Raw genomic sequence first — 17,340 nt, forward strand, 5'->3', positions numbered from 1 at the left:
ACATCATGGTCTGACTGACAGGCAGGCACCAGGCAGCGTAGCGTGGTCTGAGCTGGTGGTTGAGTTGCAAGCGAACCCCCAGAAAGAAAGAAAGAAAAAAACGCATATTGCTCCGTGCCTTCAATGTAAGGGATGGTGGGCAGGGTGGGTCCTCATGACCATAATCGACCCACGCCCGGAGCAGCAGCAACACCACATCACTTGCAGAACACTCTCGCAGCGTGTCACAGCACTGCATACGGCGCCGCCGCAACACCGCGCATGCCCATCGCGCGTGTTCCTTGTCAGGGCCTGCATGCAGGTTGCCAACACGGGCGCACCGAGAAACCGGGGGTCCCTGAAGTGTGTGCCAGTGTGCGTGTTTGTTGGCTGTCTGTTTGGTGGAACCCCATGCGGTACGTTCTCATCGCTAGCTGCTGTCATGCTGCGTTCTGTGTCGCAGGAAAAAAAGGGGGCGATATGTTGCCATGTTGGCATCGTTGCGTTCGTTGCATCGGCAGATCAGCTGGAGATACAATGCCTTCGCCAGCGCTAGAACGACACCACAGAACAACGGCCAGGCGTGCTCGAACACCGTGCACCACAAAACGAAAGACTGCAAGCGACGAACCCCAAGTCGAATCGCGTGCATCGTGGTTCGATGAAAGATTCGGCCCTTTTTTATGAATGAAACTGTTTTTGCTGGTGTTTTTACTTTCGCCTGCCGGAGGGAAACTGTATCGTGAACTCTCTGCAGTGACTTCAAAGCGGGGGGTCACCTTGCGGAATGAGGAGAATGAGTCACCCCAGGAATGGGGATCGTGTTTTTGTGGTTACCAATCGGATCTGCACAAACCGAGCGGACATTGCGCAATGCTGCGGTGCAGCAGACGGCAAATAACGTGTCCTCACCCTCACACGCAAACACGCTGACGCTGGCGGTGCACCAACGGCCAAAGATTTATCGATTTTGGCAGGTTCTGTTGAACATGACAGAGAACGGTGTTGCGCGCCCTGCATAGGAATGGGATTGGCTTGGCAAATTCGAACCCGGGGAGTGATCGCGCAGATCGCGTCGCAGTGGGAGAGCCTCTGATTGATCAGTGGAGCTGGGGATGTAATCGTGGTGCAAACGATGTTGAAGGAAACACTTCAGCGCACTTCTCGCGAATAGAACACAATTCTCGATTGACGGAGGAGCGAGGCGGACGTAAAGGACCGCTGCAAGAACCGCTTATTGCCCAGTAATTGATGGATATTGTGTGTCATGATTGTGGCTACGCCAACGAGTGGTAATAGCGTTAAATGGACCATTGTAAAGTGAGCCCTTTTTGTAATGTTTGACACCTCGCCTGTCAGCATTTCAGCGTGCTCACATCATCATCATCATCATCATCATCATCATGATCATGGTCATGGTTGTCAATTTACTTTCTAGCAACAAGTATCAGGGCGTGTTTGTTGCCCATAAAAAAAGATACTCGAAGTTTAAATCATCATAAAGAATATGATGTGCGGATGATTTATCATCCTCAGCATCGTCCACTAAATAGTCTGTTTAGTTTACAGTCAGACAGTCATTGCCCATTTGCTTTTCAATTAAATGATGACACCGTAACTCGGGGGCTTCTTTTTAATTAAAATTTTCCCAATTTTCTTCGCGGCCTAGCGGGATGCGACTACGATACGCAGACAATGCACTCATCCGTTAGATTGTAGATTGCCCTCCCGTGGTTTCTACACTCTTTACACACTCGCACCATGCATCATCAAGAACGTTAGGATTTATTTATGAACTAAATGAATTCAACATAACAAAAAGAACGCAACAATGGAAAATGCTTCAAAAGAGGAATCCGTTGGCAAGTGTGCGGTGTGGTTGAAGTATCTGGAATGCATTTTTCCCCCGCGTCCCAGAACCGGTAACAAGCTGATTGCATTCTCGCTCTCTCCTCTCAGATAAACATTTGAGTAACGTTATAGAACCGGCTAGAACATCGACATCGACGCGATGGTTTCACCTAGAGAAGAAGCTTTCTCACCTTCACAACAAAGCTGCTTCAGTGCCTTCGAGCCCCGGAGGTGAAACAATATTTTGAAATGTTGATTAAATTCAATGTCGGCTCCCTAGTGTACAAGAGCGAAGTGCGTCTGTGAACCACGTTAGGGTCTCTCGTTAGCGACTGACTGTGTTTGCTTCTCGTTCCATTGGCTGCTTGTTTAATTTTTGGAGCTTTTTTTTTTGTTGTTGGTTAGATTCCACGCCACGTCTTGCATCATGTGACGCGCGCAGTCCGTTTCGAACATAAATAATACATTAGTGGGTAGTGTGCAGACAGGGTGGCCATAGCGGTCCCAGGCCGAGCCGGTTCCGAGCCGGACAAGCGGTCGATGTAAGGGAAGGTAAGGGAAAAATAAAACAAAATACTTCTAGCTCCCTCCTCGCGCGTAGTACAGCGAGATTAATCGGCGCAGCTAGGCGCAGAATGGGAGTTGAACTGTTACGACGATGGGCTTTAGGGATCACTTATCTGCCTATTTTCAAATCAACAACCCGGACCGACCGGCCACGGTCCCACGTGGCCCCACTTCAGTGAGAGATAGAGAGTGAGTGCGAGGTGAAACGTAATATGGAATCATTTATTAACATTATCGCAATGGTCGAATGGTCGATGAAAAACGGTTTCCTGGAACCTGGTGGCGGCCCTGCGGGTGGCGTGGTTTCGCTAGCCGAGGTCCGGTCCCCCCCGGGGGTTGGAGAACCGGACCGGACACTCTTCGGATCGGTGGTTCATTGAAGGAGAAAACGTTGCCGTGTTGCAAGCGCTGTGCACCGGCCCGGTTGTTGAGTTGGTTGGTTGGTTTTACTGTTGGCCTCAAGTGCACCGCGAACGATCAGTTACCTCCCCCGCCCCCCGGCGGGGAGACCTTGGCCATGAAGCCCATGGCCACGGACGCTGGCGATAATAAATTCGATCTAATCCAGCCAATAATCGCGACATCTGCGCGCGATGGTTTCTCCTCAATGGACGATAAGCTCGAGAGTGGCTGGGGCGGCCTCAAACGACACGCGAATGTTGTAGAAGTGGCGCAATGGGTGCGCGAGAAATATGAAACAGACGACAGCAATGGAAAGGTGCTGCTATAAATTCGCGACAGCGATTGAAATCGTTCGCAAAGGGATTCTTACCTTCTTCTTACGCCCAGAAGCAGCAGATTATCTGGCCAAATGGGGGGGAAAGCATTGGAATCTGTGCGAGATTATCTGGTGAATGCAATGCAATTACTCGCGAGCTACTTTGAGTGTATTTATGAATTTGTGAGAACGTCGCATATATTGGAAAGAGGAAACAATATTTGGAAAATTCTCACATTTTTGAACTCAACATGCATTTTGCTCCAACTAATCTGCTGGTCTTGACGTATGCTGCTAGTAATCCTCAAGGTTCTGTTGTGTTGGCATTTTGTACAGGAACACTCGTTGACTCTCGAAATGTTCATTGAGCTCCAAATGTCTAAATTATGAAACGAGCGCGTTTCCAAGATGGTCGCGATAATGAGCAAACGATTAATCATCCCTTCAATTCCCGAAAAAGCACTTGATCTTGATCCAACTGGCGCGCAACTCGAAAGCAAACAACGGCAACAACCCAGATTCGTTTGTCCTTGTGCTCTTTCCCTGTTTTTATGCGTCTTCGAGCTCAAAAGCTCAACAGCTTCATGTTCTTCTCGCGTGATCCTTCCGTCCATAGAAAATCCTTTGCTCGCCTAGTTCTTAACTCCCGATCTCTATTCTCTTCTCCCCCCATTCCAGACAACAACGACGACGAAGGCATCGAGCGCGACTCGGAGGAGATCGAGGAAGATCTGGCCACGCTCGACAGCGATGACGGAGGAGTCGATGCTGGTGACTGTGGGACGACACTGAACGACGACGGCAGTGGCGGCAATCCGGTGGCCTCTTGTGACTCCTCGATGGTCGTGGCCGTCAATGGATGCGGTGGCAAGCGAAAGCATCGAGAAACCAAAGAACTGGATCACGTGCTAGAGGTGAGTACCGGTGGCAGAGCGCCGTTCGTCGATTCCTTTCCCCCCCCCCGAAACTCCTTTCTCCCTGAGGGACCGACCAGCCACACCATGGGGAGTTCCCTCTTTTGTTATCGGTCGGTCGGTTGGACGGCTTCAAAAGAGAGAAAGATCGAAGAATGGATCTGGCCACAGCATCGCGTAGCATCAACATTATTGTATGGAAATGGTGCCTCTCGCGTGTGTCGTCCGCATGTGTGTATCGACACGGTGAAAGGTTTTGGGCGAAAGGAAAGTGTTTTTCTTTTCCCCGCGAAGCGAAGACCAGCCAGCAGGGACTGCTACCTGGTGCCAGCCAATCCGAGTGCGTAAGATTAATTACAAACAAGTCGCCATTTTTGGGGCGCGGAACCAGTGGAGAGGGGGAGAGGGATGAGATCGAGATCGAGACGGCTCTTTCTTCGGTCTCGTCAGCCGTCAGTAGTCGAACTCTAATGCTCGAATCTCGGTATAAGGTTGCCGCTGGTCAAAAGCGGTGCGTGTCGCTCTAGAAAGGAACCGCAAAAGTGCTCCATCATTCTACCTTCTGAGACCTGGCTACGGCGACTAACGGAATGGCCACGATGCTCGGTGACCGCGACCCTTTCGCTTGATGATAACTCAATTTCGTCTGATCCGGGGGTGAACTGGATTTCTTCGCTCGATCGTACGCAGCAGATAGAATGTAGAACAGTTCCCGATGAGGTTCTCAAAGAAGACAATTGAAAGATCACCACACTGATAGTCTGACTGCAGCCGGTGCTAGACGATGTTGTGCTTCGATCAAGCACCATTCACCCCTCAAAAGAGTTCCCCTCGATTTTATGTGATCGATCACGATCACGTACGGCGCGAAAAAAAAACTCCCCTAAAAAGCTTCCGCATCCGCGCACTCTTAGTCGAACAACACGCTAACGACGACGGCGGCAATTGGCGATGGAAAGGGATTCATTCGTTCGTGGTGCGTGCCACAAACCGTGTCATGGAGCGCGTCACCCAGTTGCAGTGAGTCGGTGGTTCGGTGGCTCCAATTTCCACGGAAGTGATTAAAAACCACCGACTCGCTGGCTAGTGTCGGGCTGCTTAACGCGTTCCCTACGTGGCATCGATCACGGTTGATGGCGGTACCGTGGGAAGTTTTGAGCGCTTTTCGGAGCGCCACTCGAAGGATCCTCGACGAAATGCAGTCGATGGGGCTAATTGGTATCGCTCTCTAGAGGTCTTCGAAGGGGGGGGGGTGTGGCGGTCTCTTTCGGTTCGGCCAAGTTTGTCTCACCATCCGTGCGCGGCTTGTGCGATCTTCACCAACTGGTGACGAAGAGGAATTTCCCTGACTGCGGTTTCTTCGGAGGGAAAAACAAACGAACAACGAGCGCCAAGCGAGGTGCGCAAGATGATGATGAGTGGGGAAAAGGTTAATCGTTTCCGGAAACACACAACCCAAGTCGAATGATGTCGAGAAGAAGAGTTTGCGAATGTTTTTTGCCTCTTTGTAGACTAAGCTACTTTCTGGCGACTGGTTTCACGCTCTCTAAACATTGCTGGCAAGTTGGTAACGACAAATCTTGCTCAATTTCGTGTTCTTTTCGTTTATTAGATGCCGTTTAATACTCGCTCGAATGTTGCTCAGCTTGTGCTTTGCATTATTGCTCAACTCAAAACACGGCCACGACGATGACATAAGATCACGCCCAGATAGCTGGTGCCCTTCGCCCTAATGAACCACATTTGTGTACGTAGGGTACCAGCAACCATAATGTATGTTGTAAACTTATGCTAAATCATGTACCAGTGTACCTGGATGGAGTAGCTTTGGAGTAGGACTGTGAAATTCCCTTCCATCTACAAAGTTCCACCTTCCATCCAGGTCGTCCTTGAGCATCCATTACCCGGTGTTCGCTGGTGGTACCCCGGTGTGGTATTAATCTATGGAATGCGTACCCTCACCAGCATCACCAGCATCAACTGGCAGGAGCATGTCGAGACTATGTGCTGAGAGAGCTTACCTTGAAATGGGCACCTGGCCGCACGGTGACACGATTCGTTACTTTCCACCTGCTCCAGCGCACCCCATAATGCCGTTCCGTTGCGCCAACGGAAAGACAACATAAACGGCTGCCAACAATCAGCCAGCACTCGCGCGTGTTTCTATGTGTTGCAAGATGTTTCCCCCCTCGCAAAAGGGTGCAACAAACAAAAAAAGGGAAGGAGAGTGTTTAGCGGTGGTGCGGGGGCACGATGAATGAATGAAATACCGTTTATACGGTTTCATTGAGCGCCTCCCCTTCCCCCGTTGATGGATCATTTATTTTTGCGCGATAGTTTCCGCGGAAGCAAATCTCCTCCGCCTCCTTCCTGCGGATGGATGGATGCTTAGCAGCGGCAAAAAAAAACGAAAGTTTGTGGCTCGAGCACCTCGCAGGCACATCGTCTTCAACCACAAAGGGACTACCGAGTCCGAGAGCGGATTGGTGATCGTTTGAAAAAGGGGCTTCGCTACCGCGTTCCGTCCCAACGGCTGGTCTTTTTATGCTAATGAGGGGCAGACCATCGCGCCACGTGCACCGTGGTGATGATGATGGGGTGTACCGAGGCTTTGCCAAGGAAATAGAACCAAGGAAGCTGTACGGCTCGTGCGGTCATAACCTCGTACGAAATCGAAACCGAAACCGATTCTGATAATGAACCGCCATCGGCACCGTAGCGTCCAAGATGCAACAATGAAATCAAATCGCGCTGCCCCCCGGGAAAATAAAAAAACGGAAAAGTGAAAGTGAAAAGCGGTGGCCAAAAGGTTGTCCGGATTGTCGGGAATGGCCCAACGACGGATAGTAACGTGATTCATTTTGCTTCCACGATCAGCGGATTTGTGATGAATCGTGCGATCGCGGGATGTCCTTGAGGCGATGACAAATGTCGATGGCCGCGCTCCACGAGTTACGCCCCGCTTCAGAAGAGCTTCCTGTGAGGGCGTATCCCATTGATCCGTGGACGAGCGTCCCGGGCATCCGGTGAACCGTGTGTATCATGATCTCACGATCTACACAAATGGTCAATGGCCAACGGTGTCTCTCTCTCTCTGTGGAGCGGTAAAGTACCGTAACAAGCGACATGCAAGCGACAGTGTTTACTGCTGTTTCTGCTGCTGCTGTTGCTGCTGTTGCTTTGACACCTTGGCCATCTGTGAACACCCACGGCACCAGTGGTGGGCGAAGTGATCAAGATCTAGCAAGACGTTCGGTTGCGGAACTTGCAAAAGACACCCAAGTGTCCCCCGCCCGCGGTACAATCCGTAAAGTCGAAGAATGGCGTCCCAGAATACAATTGTTCTGTGACTGACCACCCATGCGTGGAGCCATTATTTGCAGTTCACCCCCTCGCCGCGTACGATCAGATCCGCCTCTTCTAGCTGTAGGGTAAAATGTTGATTTAGATGTTCCCCTTTTGTGTCGACCGAGGGCGAGGTACGTCTCCGTGTGTCCACAGCCCCGGTAGAAGGCAGCAACTATCTGCAGTCCAAGGTACGTGTGGCGTTCCGTGTACCGTTTCATTATGCTGACGCATGTTGACCTAGGTGGTTCATCTTTTTTTTTTTTTTTGCATTCCATCCTCCCAGAGCAGCTCAGAAACTGGGGCTGACACAGGGTTGTGCAATGGTATGGTGTGCCCTAGATAACGCTCATTGCACCTGCCCTCTCTATGCGCCCACCCGGTGACGTCAATTTATGCGACGCAAAATGGGTTCTTTCTACAAAACGATCGGCCGGGGCCTATTTGTGTGCAAACACAGCAGGAGCATTAGGAGCTAATTTTGCTGTAGCACCTTCGCGATGTGGAGTGTACGCGAGTATTAATGACAGTCGCCTGCACCACTACTAGAACTCCTCGACATCGATCGATCGATCATGTAGGTTCTGGTGGAGGAGGCGAGGTGAGCGAGGTGCAGTATGGCGATCTGGAAGTCGGAGATCGCATGCCAGCGCTTGGTGCCACCGTTTAACATTCTAGACAAAGGACGCGGAACACTCTGTGAGGCGCCTGTTGATCGACTTGTCCGCTTGCTAGCGAGACACTCGAGCATTCTCGAGCTAGAATGCGGAAGCCATCGAACGACGGTGGCAGTGATTTACTGGTTCAGTCCTGGGTTCGGCGCGTGAGAACTACTTTCGCTTCTGCAAACACGCGACGATCGACGTTTACCGCGGCGCGGCGGCGATTACTCGGTCAAAGAATGCACTTCTTGAAAGTCTTTATCAAGATGGCGGATCAGTTTGTGTTCCCTTTCGAAGGGCACCGGTTGACGTCACAAGTGCAGCGCTCCAGTGACCTTGTTTTGGGGCGATGGGCGATTAGACATTTTTCCAATTAACCTTTAGAGAGAACGAGGGAGAGAGAAGGAGAGGAGCCAAATAGCGGATTGCGGTCACTTCACCAGAGGATGATTCGCGGGACGTATGTTGAGGCTCTAAGATCGCTGGCACTCTAACCTCGTCGAAGAGAATGAGAATTACCTCATAAATTCCCCCCCACGGGACTAGCAGTATCCGACGGTGAAGCATCAATCATCATGTAAACATGTTGAACTCATGGCCTCATTTCTCCCCCTCTCTCCCCTTTTTCCGATATCCGGCCGGTCGCGTCAGGGTTAGAAGCGTTCCGTTTAGCCGTCTACTAAGTGGATTAATTACTCTTCGCATCGATCGAAACGCCTCCTTTCGTGGAGGGCAAGAGCGCATCGTACTCGAACACGATTCGTGCTGCAATGAGTGTTCCGTGATCTACGAGCTCCCAACCTCTACGAGCGTGGCAATCGGTCAAGAGCGCGGTTTTGTTTTCTGTGGCCCCCTTTTTCCGGCGCGGCCACCAGTCCAGACCTGGCCACCTGGTTCCCTTCGGAGTGACCTAATATTTGCAGAAGCATCGCAAACATCGCCAGCCAGCTAGCCATCCAGGGGAGCGATTAAGTCATAAACTTTCTCCCGAACTCCAGGCCGGTCGGTGAGGAATTGGCCAGAGATCGGTCAGATTTCACTCGATTGATGGATTGAGCATGGGATGATGATCAGAAATGGGTCTTTGGGTTTGGCTTTGGGCCGCTTCAGCGCTCGCATATTTTAAGTCCCTCAGCACGGTGCCTGGCACTGGTTTAGCGATCGACAAAGATCGACCGAAGCCTCGATTCGATTGAGCCATCATATTCCGGGGGCCCGGCGATAGGAAAGTAGAACATGTTCTGCTGCCTCTCAGGTGCCTCCAACATGCACGATGCGGATGGACCACAATGCGGATGGACGAGAGCGCTTATTAGGATTAACCGATTTATGAACCGAGCATCCGAGCCGTGGCCGAGCGCACTGGGTCCAATTCTCCTTGTTCCCTTCCCCTTGGCACCACCGATCAGTTCACCGAATCACCGATCGGATCGGAAAAAAGTCCGGTAGCTGATCGGATCGGATTTTTATGGGGAATAATTTAAAATTAGCATAATTTAATGACCGAACTGGGCCCTCAACCAACCAGACCAGGCATTCCTCCGTCCGTTCCGTGCATCAGTTAGTTTTCGAAAGATTTACGACGACGACGACGACGATCGTGCGCTAGTCCAGCATCACCGGATATGTCCGATCGATCGACGTGGGTCCGAAAAAAAAAGATGAGTTGTGGTGGCGCTGTCTCTGGTGATCGCGATCTCGATCGGAATGTCCAGCATCGTCGGTGTCTGGGCAAGGACTTTTTGGGGGGGGGGGGGCGATTTTGCATAAATTTGTCGATTAGGAGGATTGTCATATTTATGGAAATGCGCTGAACGCGAACCTTCTCCAAAGGGAACGAAAGCCTCTTAACTGGACGAAACCAAAGCTCCCAGATCGAGCATGACCTTCAATCGGACCACCTCCACCGGACCGCAGCCACCCAGTGACAGCCACAAATTGGTTGTCGGCGAGAGAAAATCCGAGAGACTCCAACTGGAGGACGACTCCATTCAAAGACAACACGCCATGTCGCGGATAAGCTACTACGAGCTCCCTCTGCGCTCCATTACCGTTATGCAATTGGAGTTGAGGAACTGAGTTTCGGAGTTTCTTTTACCGGAACTGCTCCAGAGTCTAATTTCACGCACGGCCGCCATTGGTAAACAAATTTCGGCAACAATGCGCCTCATCCACGGCAGCACGAAGCCACCGCTTGACATCTGTGTCACCGGCGTGGCCGCGAGGCTTTCCAGTCGCCAGGGGCCTCGCTAACGCTTTCTACACTTGGCAGATCTTTCGGGGATGGCTCGTCACCGGGTTGGACATCGGATTCGAAACTGACCATTTCATAACGGATCTCCGGTAAGCCGGTAGGTGATGCCGCGATGGTGGTGGTTCCGTTCCGATAACGCTCACCGTGGCCACGGCGCCAGTGCCAGCGGCGCCACCGATCACTCCACCGGTGGACAATTGTTTGCCAAAAATGCATTCGTCTCAAAAGTTGGAGCACTTGGACACGGTCTCCTGTGTGTGACTTTGGGTGGCAGAAGGAGAGAGAGAGAGCAAGAGAGAGCAAGAGAGCAAGAGAGAGAGAGAGAGAGAGAGAGAGAGAGAGGGAAAGAGAAGAAAGAGGGGGAACTAAATCATCAAATTGCTTTCATTTCCTTTCAATTCACCGTCCTCGGAACGGAACCGTCGTGTTACGTTGTCATCGCCGGTGTTTCGCGGTTTTTCGTTTGTTTTTCCACCACGCCAGGGTCTGTGTGCTGTGGTCTGGTAGTGGGCGAAGGAAGTAGGAAGTAAAATTACCTCCTGACTGATTTAAATTACTCAATCGTTTGCTCTCCCCCCAAAAAAAAAAATGCTGGAGGACGACAAGAATGGATCTCAAGCTCAAGGTCTTTTGAGAGACGCTCGCACTCAATGATCGGATACAATCGGACCGTACGCCAAAGGGGCGCCAGAGAATGGGCGGTGAGTGTACCGTTTTTGGCCATTTGAACAAGGGGCGTTGCTGTTGTTCGTTCTGGGCCGCTGGTTTTCCGGTGCCCGTGACAGCTTGTCTTCGGGCGCCGCAAGTCACACTTCGTTCCGGGTTGTTCCAGTTTTGCAGTGCGGCACCAGTCGAATGATCGTCTCGCGTTCGCGTTCTCTACGCGTGGTCCGCATTCCCATCTGGGGTTTTTTTCTTCTTCTTCCTTCTTTTTCCTCTCCGCCAGCTTCAAACGGAGTTTTAAACGGTAACGGTTCCCGGTTTAAATGGTGTGCTTGCCGTCTCCTCTCGGCGTGGTGCGTTTTCTATTAATGCGGCCGCGCCAAAAACGCTAATCGATTCCGGAGTGTGAGCGCACGCCCGCCAAACAATGGCAGCATCCTGTCGGAAAACGCTTCTTTGAGAGAACGATTGTTTCCGAATGGCCAGGAATGGTTGGGCCGTTGCTGCAGCGACTCCGTTTGTCGGCGGCCAAAAGAAGTGTTGATTTGTTTGGCGTCGGCGCCGTTAAGCGATTGGGATTAGCTGTGTCTGAACGATTCAATCATGGGAATTGTCGATTTTTTTCGGGGGGAAACGCCTTAAACGGAGGTTCTCTTCGGTTCTTTGTTTGCTTGGCTGATGAGGCTTGACGGTGCAACGCTTTCAGATGCTCTTCTAAATTTTATGTGTCCAAGAGTTATTGTTAAGTAGGAATGGTATACCTCGGAATCTTTAACAGCCTTAATGTCTTTTACGAGATGTCACACTGCGTAATCTTATTGACAACGAATCGGTCCAATATTGGGAAATGGACATGATGGAGCTGACTGAATACTCATCAATAATTTGGGAAATCAATTTGGAATATCGATATGTTGCTAGGAATTGCTAAAGACTTGACAATGGCCAATTTATACTCTAGCGAAACTCAAACAGACCTACAATAATATCTAATTGACAAGAGTTAAGGATTTTAGTTGTCCTAAACTATTAGTAACTCTTAACTAAAGTAACTTGTATGGTTGAAGATAAACTACCAATTGCGTAAGGCCTTGATCTTTCAATAAAAATATGTTCAGCATTTGGGACGATCAAACTGAGAAGAATAGTTTAAAACAATAACAATAAACGTATTTTTGGCCAAGTGAAAACATTTTTTGGAGCAGTTAACCTAGTTTATTTTATTGCTCACTATTGCTCTTGTTCTGAATTACGGAAATTAAATATTGTGCCTTAAGATCATACATTTCTCTGCTTACATTGATCGTCGGTTCTGGCCCCTTCTGTTGTTCCGGAATGTATGCTTTGTGGCCTGAATGAAACTTATTCCTCCATTGGCTTCGTTTTGTCATATTGGTTCTGGTCTGAACATACATTGTAGATCATATTGTGTAGTCCATGGCCGATCTTTCGGTCATCAATTCTTCAAAGTACATAGCTGTTGGCCTTGACCGCGAATTACTTCACCGGAGATCACCTTCAACTGCGAGTTGCTCGTACTATTTATCAACACATCCATTGTAAACTTTCGTAAATGTCGATCGTCAATACGCATCGACGCATGATGACAGAGTTTGTATGGCTGCCATGTTTTCTTTTCTTTCCGGTTAATTTCCTTCCATCTCTTTGCCAAACCAACCGCAGACATGGCTAGATGAAGATTGGCCAGGTCTCACCGGATTGTTGATCGTCTCGCAAAGTTGAGCTCCGCTACCGTAGTTCACTGCATCCGAAACGAGCACGAATTCCATTACGCCTCTGATTTATACGAGCTTTCAATTGATGCTCTTTGTGGTGCGGAAAATGAAGATGAAGTAATACCATCATCGCCAAAGCTCACCTCAGCTTCCACCTTTCTTACGCAACGCGCGCGCGGGCGCGCACTGGAACGTGGAAATCCCCGAAGCAAATGCTACACTTTCCGGTCCAATCTGCACAGCAAACAATGTAATATCCAAACCGCTCGCGAGACCGAGTTTTATCAGAAGCTTGTCGTTCGCTTACACTACCACCCTCGTTCAGCTGTCACTATAAACCCCAAGTGATCTGGAAGTGATCGGGGAATGATCGCTTGGGAAAAATTTCGGTCAATCCCCGGTTCGGTTACGTCGATTGTCGTCGGCTTGAGGTCGCGCGCGCACGCGCACCTAGCAGCAGCTGGACAATGTTCCAAAAGCAAGCAGGATAAGGAATAGGAATAGGCATTTCGATAGCTTTTGCAATCGCAGCCCGGTGCCGTTGCCGTTGCCGGTGAAATATGATGGCCATTTCCTCCCAGCCAGCCAGCGCGCGCCAGCTGGTGACGGTATCCAAATTTGGTGCCCGGTGTCGGACCCCCGCTTTGCTTTTCCTTTTCGTTTTGTTTTGTCTTTTTTCGTTTTCTTTGTCGCCTGAGGTTTGTCCGAGTTTTTGGAGGTTTGGGGGCTCTCCCGCCACCTCAAAACTTATCGCCTTTCGCCGGCGGGACACACAAACCCCGAGGGTTAGCTGCCCTGCCCTGCCCTGACATAATCGGGGTGACGCGCGTTCAGTGAGCGCCACCCCGTCCCGAGCCACCATAGCGACAGCGCGTGACATATTTTGCGCCATCTGCTGCTGCTGCTGCTGCTGGTGCTGCAGAAGGAGAAAAAGGGTTTGGCTTGGGTGGACATTGGAAGGCCGCAACGAAACTATGCGCTATGGCGCGCCGCGAGTGGAATTCGACCTAGGCTAGGTCGTCCGGGCGTCGGTTTCATAACCACATCGAGTAGTGTTCGAGACCCTTTTTCGGGACTAAAAGAGGTAGCAAAACAACCCCCTTCTGGCTGGTCTGACGATCACCTTCTGTGAGGGTGCAACGCGTTTGTCGCAGGATTATTTAATAACGATCGCGATCGCAGGTAGACGCCATTGATCGGCTGTTGCCACAGGAGCACCTTCTCGGTCTCGGTGCACCACCGTGACTCATCGGCACGTCTCTCCCCCCTTCGCCCTTGCCTCCATGTGGACCACCCGCGCATCACTGCTTCGGCATAAGATGCGTGGATGGAATGCATGCGGTTGAGCATTACGCCACAAACGCACCAGGCAAGCGCATCTTCGTCCGATCGTTGGTTGCTGTTGCTGATGATGATGCCGGCATGATGGCCGAATGGTGTCAAGCGATGGTGCTGCAAATGGACCATTCGTATAAACCGCTGGCGACGCCGACGAGCGATAAGCAGCTTGGCTTGGGGTGCTTTGAAGGTGCCAGCTGATGAGCGGATTGGAAGCGCATTTGCTTATCATCCCGAACCCTTTTTGGCACAATCGACTGTTGTTGGTCGGCAGTGCTGGCGCGCGATGTTTATGATCCCCCCCCCCCTTTTGCAGGCTTTTAGCAGCAGAGGTGGTCCATCGACGGTCGATATATCGTCATACAGGAGAATGTTGTGGAATTGGGTCAACGGAACGGGCACCGCACGCGGCACGCACGGTTGGAAGCTCAGTTATGTCGCATTATAGCGCCATATTTCAGGCAGCCTTAGGGCCCGCGGTTACGCGAATGGATTATGGAATCAGATGGAGTTCGGGAGGGAGGGAAGTAGTTTGTCGATTTTTGAAATTTTGAAAAAAAGTAAAAGTTAACTAAATGGTCGCTATCGGAGGATCACCGATGGAATCGATTGATGGAGCAGTAGAAAAGAGCAAGTAGTTCGTTAAAGCACAGACAATGTTAAAAGAAATACAATCAATTTTACAAATTAAGCGCAAAACATTATGTAAAGAGCATTTTCCGGCATCAACCTCATTTAGTGAGTAGAAAAACACATTTTTGTAGGAAACTATTAATCCTACATCAACTGCAACGGGAACTTCCTTGAAGATTGTTAATTTCAGTCCAGCTCAATCATGTGCTTTCAACCATAACTTGTGCTGGTCCAGAACTGATCAGAACGTGTGCTTATAGTGCAGTTCTTGGACATTATGATGCCGTACGCCGTCATGCGTATCGCGCGATCGTGTATTGCTAGACATTCTAACCGTATTTTGCGCAGTATTTAGTTCTAATTGATTAACATTAACCAAAAACAATTCCTTGATTTACCGATGAATTACGGAGCGAGCCGTATTTATTGAATAAAAACCATTCCTAATGATTGATCCATTGGCTTTTTTACAAATCAGTTTTGTCGTCCCATTTTTGTTGTTGCTTCCGTTCCGTTTTGTTGAAGTTTCCAAAATGTTCAATTTTCAAAATTAAAATTAAAAATACAATAAATTTTTCAGCAATTTTGCGCTGCTAGTTTTAGATTTCCGTTGTTTGCTTCTCTATTATTATGGTTTTGTTCAGCTTTTGAGTAAGTACATATCATGCTAGGAATGATGCTTATTTGAGACAAAAGATGCCATCTTCACAAAAACATCAAACGTCATGTACAATGTGGCGGCATTATGGTGAATTACGATAAAAAAAGATACCCAAACAACGAACAACCATAACATTCTGCCACTTTAAATATCTTCCCTGTCAGTAGCATCGTTTGCTTGAAGTGAGCAGCTCACAGCATGCTGCAATCAGGCTCAGGAAGTCGTCTGCACTTCAACTAAAGCACCATTAACCATGATCCACCCGAACAACTATCTACTTCGAGCCCACTTTCGACTCATAAACCGATGAAATCTCTGCGCGATGGCGGAACACGTGGTTTTGAGATTATTTTTGGCCTTGGTAATGAAACTCCTGGCAGCGCCGATTTCGATGGCGCCATCTAGCCTCACGCTTCTTCTGCTGCATCTTTTACACACTTTCCCCTCCGACGGGCCGGCTGGGCGATCATCCCCCCGGGAAACGTGACTCCAGGCTCACCTCACCTCGCTCTTACACCTCTCTAGTGACGTTGAGAGCTGGATTTATGTTTCATCAAGCGGGCGTCCAGTGCGCTGCCTCATAAATCATGGCGCATTCGGATGACCCGATGCGCCGCTCTTCCTCTGCACCTTTTTCCCCAGTTTGGTGATGTTTGAGGTTTTACAAAATGAGTTTTACAGCCTCCGCTCGCGCTGTTCCGTCGCTTAACGATCGAGATTGATCCGGTGAAGCCGTGAAACTGAAACCCGGAGCGGAGCGACCGGAGTGCTAATGCTACGTATGGACGCACGGTATTTATCCGGATGCAGTGTGGAAGAGTGGGGGCTCAAGGTTAGCTGTCCTGGAGCCTAAAAGCTGGACTGGAGATCCCGTAGCTTACTGCGTCGTTGTCGAAATGGAGCGTCATAAAGATGAAGTCGTTAAACTAATTCCGACCACAGTCAGTCCTCGGGCAGAGACTCCCAAGATCATCTTCAACCATCTGCAAACCCGGGAGGGCGTCAGCCTTGTGTTTTGTTTAGGGATGGTCTTTGGAGTCGTAATTCGATGTTTTGTCACTTTCCACTGCGACTGCACGCGTCACGCGCCTGGAGCTCGCTGTCGGGCATCCACCAAAAAAGCGGATCACGTTGCTGCACCAGCGCAGGTAGTGTCGGTAGCGGTGGCCGGACTGGCGGAAGACCGACCTCCCGTAAAATGCGTGAAAATGAGCTTCTTAAGTGGGGTGATGAGGCTTCATCATCATCATCATCAAACATCATCGTCGTCGTCGTCGTCGTCGTCGTCGCCGGAGGCATCATCCCGGTGCAGCGTAAAGCCATTTTCGTGGTCCTCCGATTACTCCGCCGGCCTCGACGTGAGGGTCTGGACGAAAATCCGATGCCGGTGGCCAGCTGGAAGCGAGTGATTATCTGCTGGAATCCCTCACCGCGGTGACAGCTTTCGCGAGTGCCGCGAGTGGGTTGTCGTAAAGAAACGCCGCCCTCCCTGGTGTGTTCCTTACTTTCTTCGCTTCAGTTTTGACGGCCTGTTTGAAGCCGTTGAAAACGGGGACGGGATGTGCAGCAGCAATACCTGCTCCATTCGTGCTTTTGCGGAAGCACTTTCGGTGACAGAATCGGGCATGATAAGTACCGATAGTCTGCGCCACATCACGACGCTTCACTCATAGACACGAAATCGTGCCTTACGCACCGGAAAGCAATGCATAAAAATGGGTGCTAATTACCAGAGGAGTGCGTCGAAATGTGCATTTTCTGTCGCAACTAACCAAGTCCCGACTGATGATCGTCCGTTGGTTTGCACCGAACGCTATCACTTGATCTTTCCGCTCAGCTCAGTCGAGAGTCGCGGGGATTCTCACGTTAAAAAATGGTGAAACTGCAGAACGTCCGAACCGAAATTTCAACATATTTTACGACCACTAACAGAAGGAACGGTTCCGTTCTCTTGCGATGAAATCAATACCGTTCGGTTGAACAGCAGTAACGGGCAACGGTGGGATGCAATTAATGCGT

The 17,340-nt window shown here is 50.1% G+C and overlaps 1 protein-coding gene across 5 annotated transcripts in view; it reads left to right on the top strand.

Annotated features, from left to right (window-relative positions):
- LOC126572733 (protein spire) overlaps positions 1 to 17,340 on the top strand; it is a 113,729-nt gene that overhangs the window by 57,043 nt on the left and 39,346 nt on the right. For all 5 annotated transcript variants that reach the window (XM_050232279.1, XM_050232283.1, XM_050232282.1 and 2 more), the window contains exon 5: positions 3,794 to 4,029. In XM_050232279.1, coding sequence (XP_050088236.1) covers positions 3,794 to 4,029 — 236 coding nt within the window. The remainder of the gene's footprint in view (positions 1 to 3,793; positions 4,030 to 17,340) is intronic.

This window comes from Anopheles aquasalis, chromosome 2 (assembly GCF_943734665.1).
Source record: "Anopheles aquasalis chromosome 2, idAnoAquaMG_Q_19, whole genome shotgun sequence".
Classification (NCBI taxonomy): Eukaryota; Metazoa; Arthropoda; class Insecta; order Diptera; family Culicidae; genus Anopheles; species Anopheles aquasalis.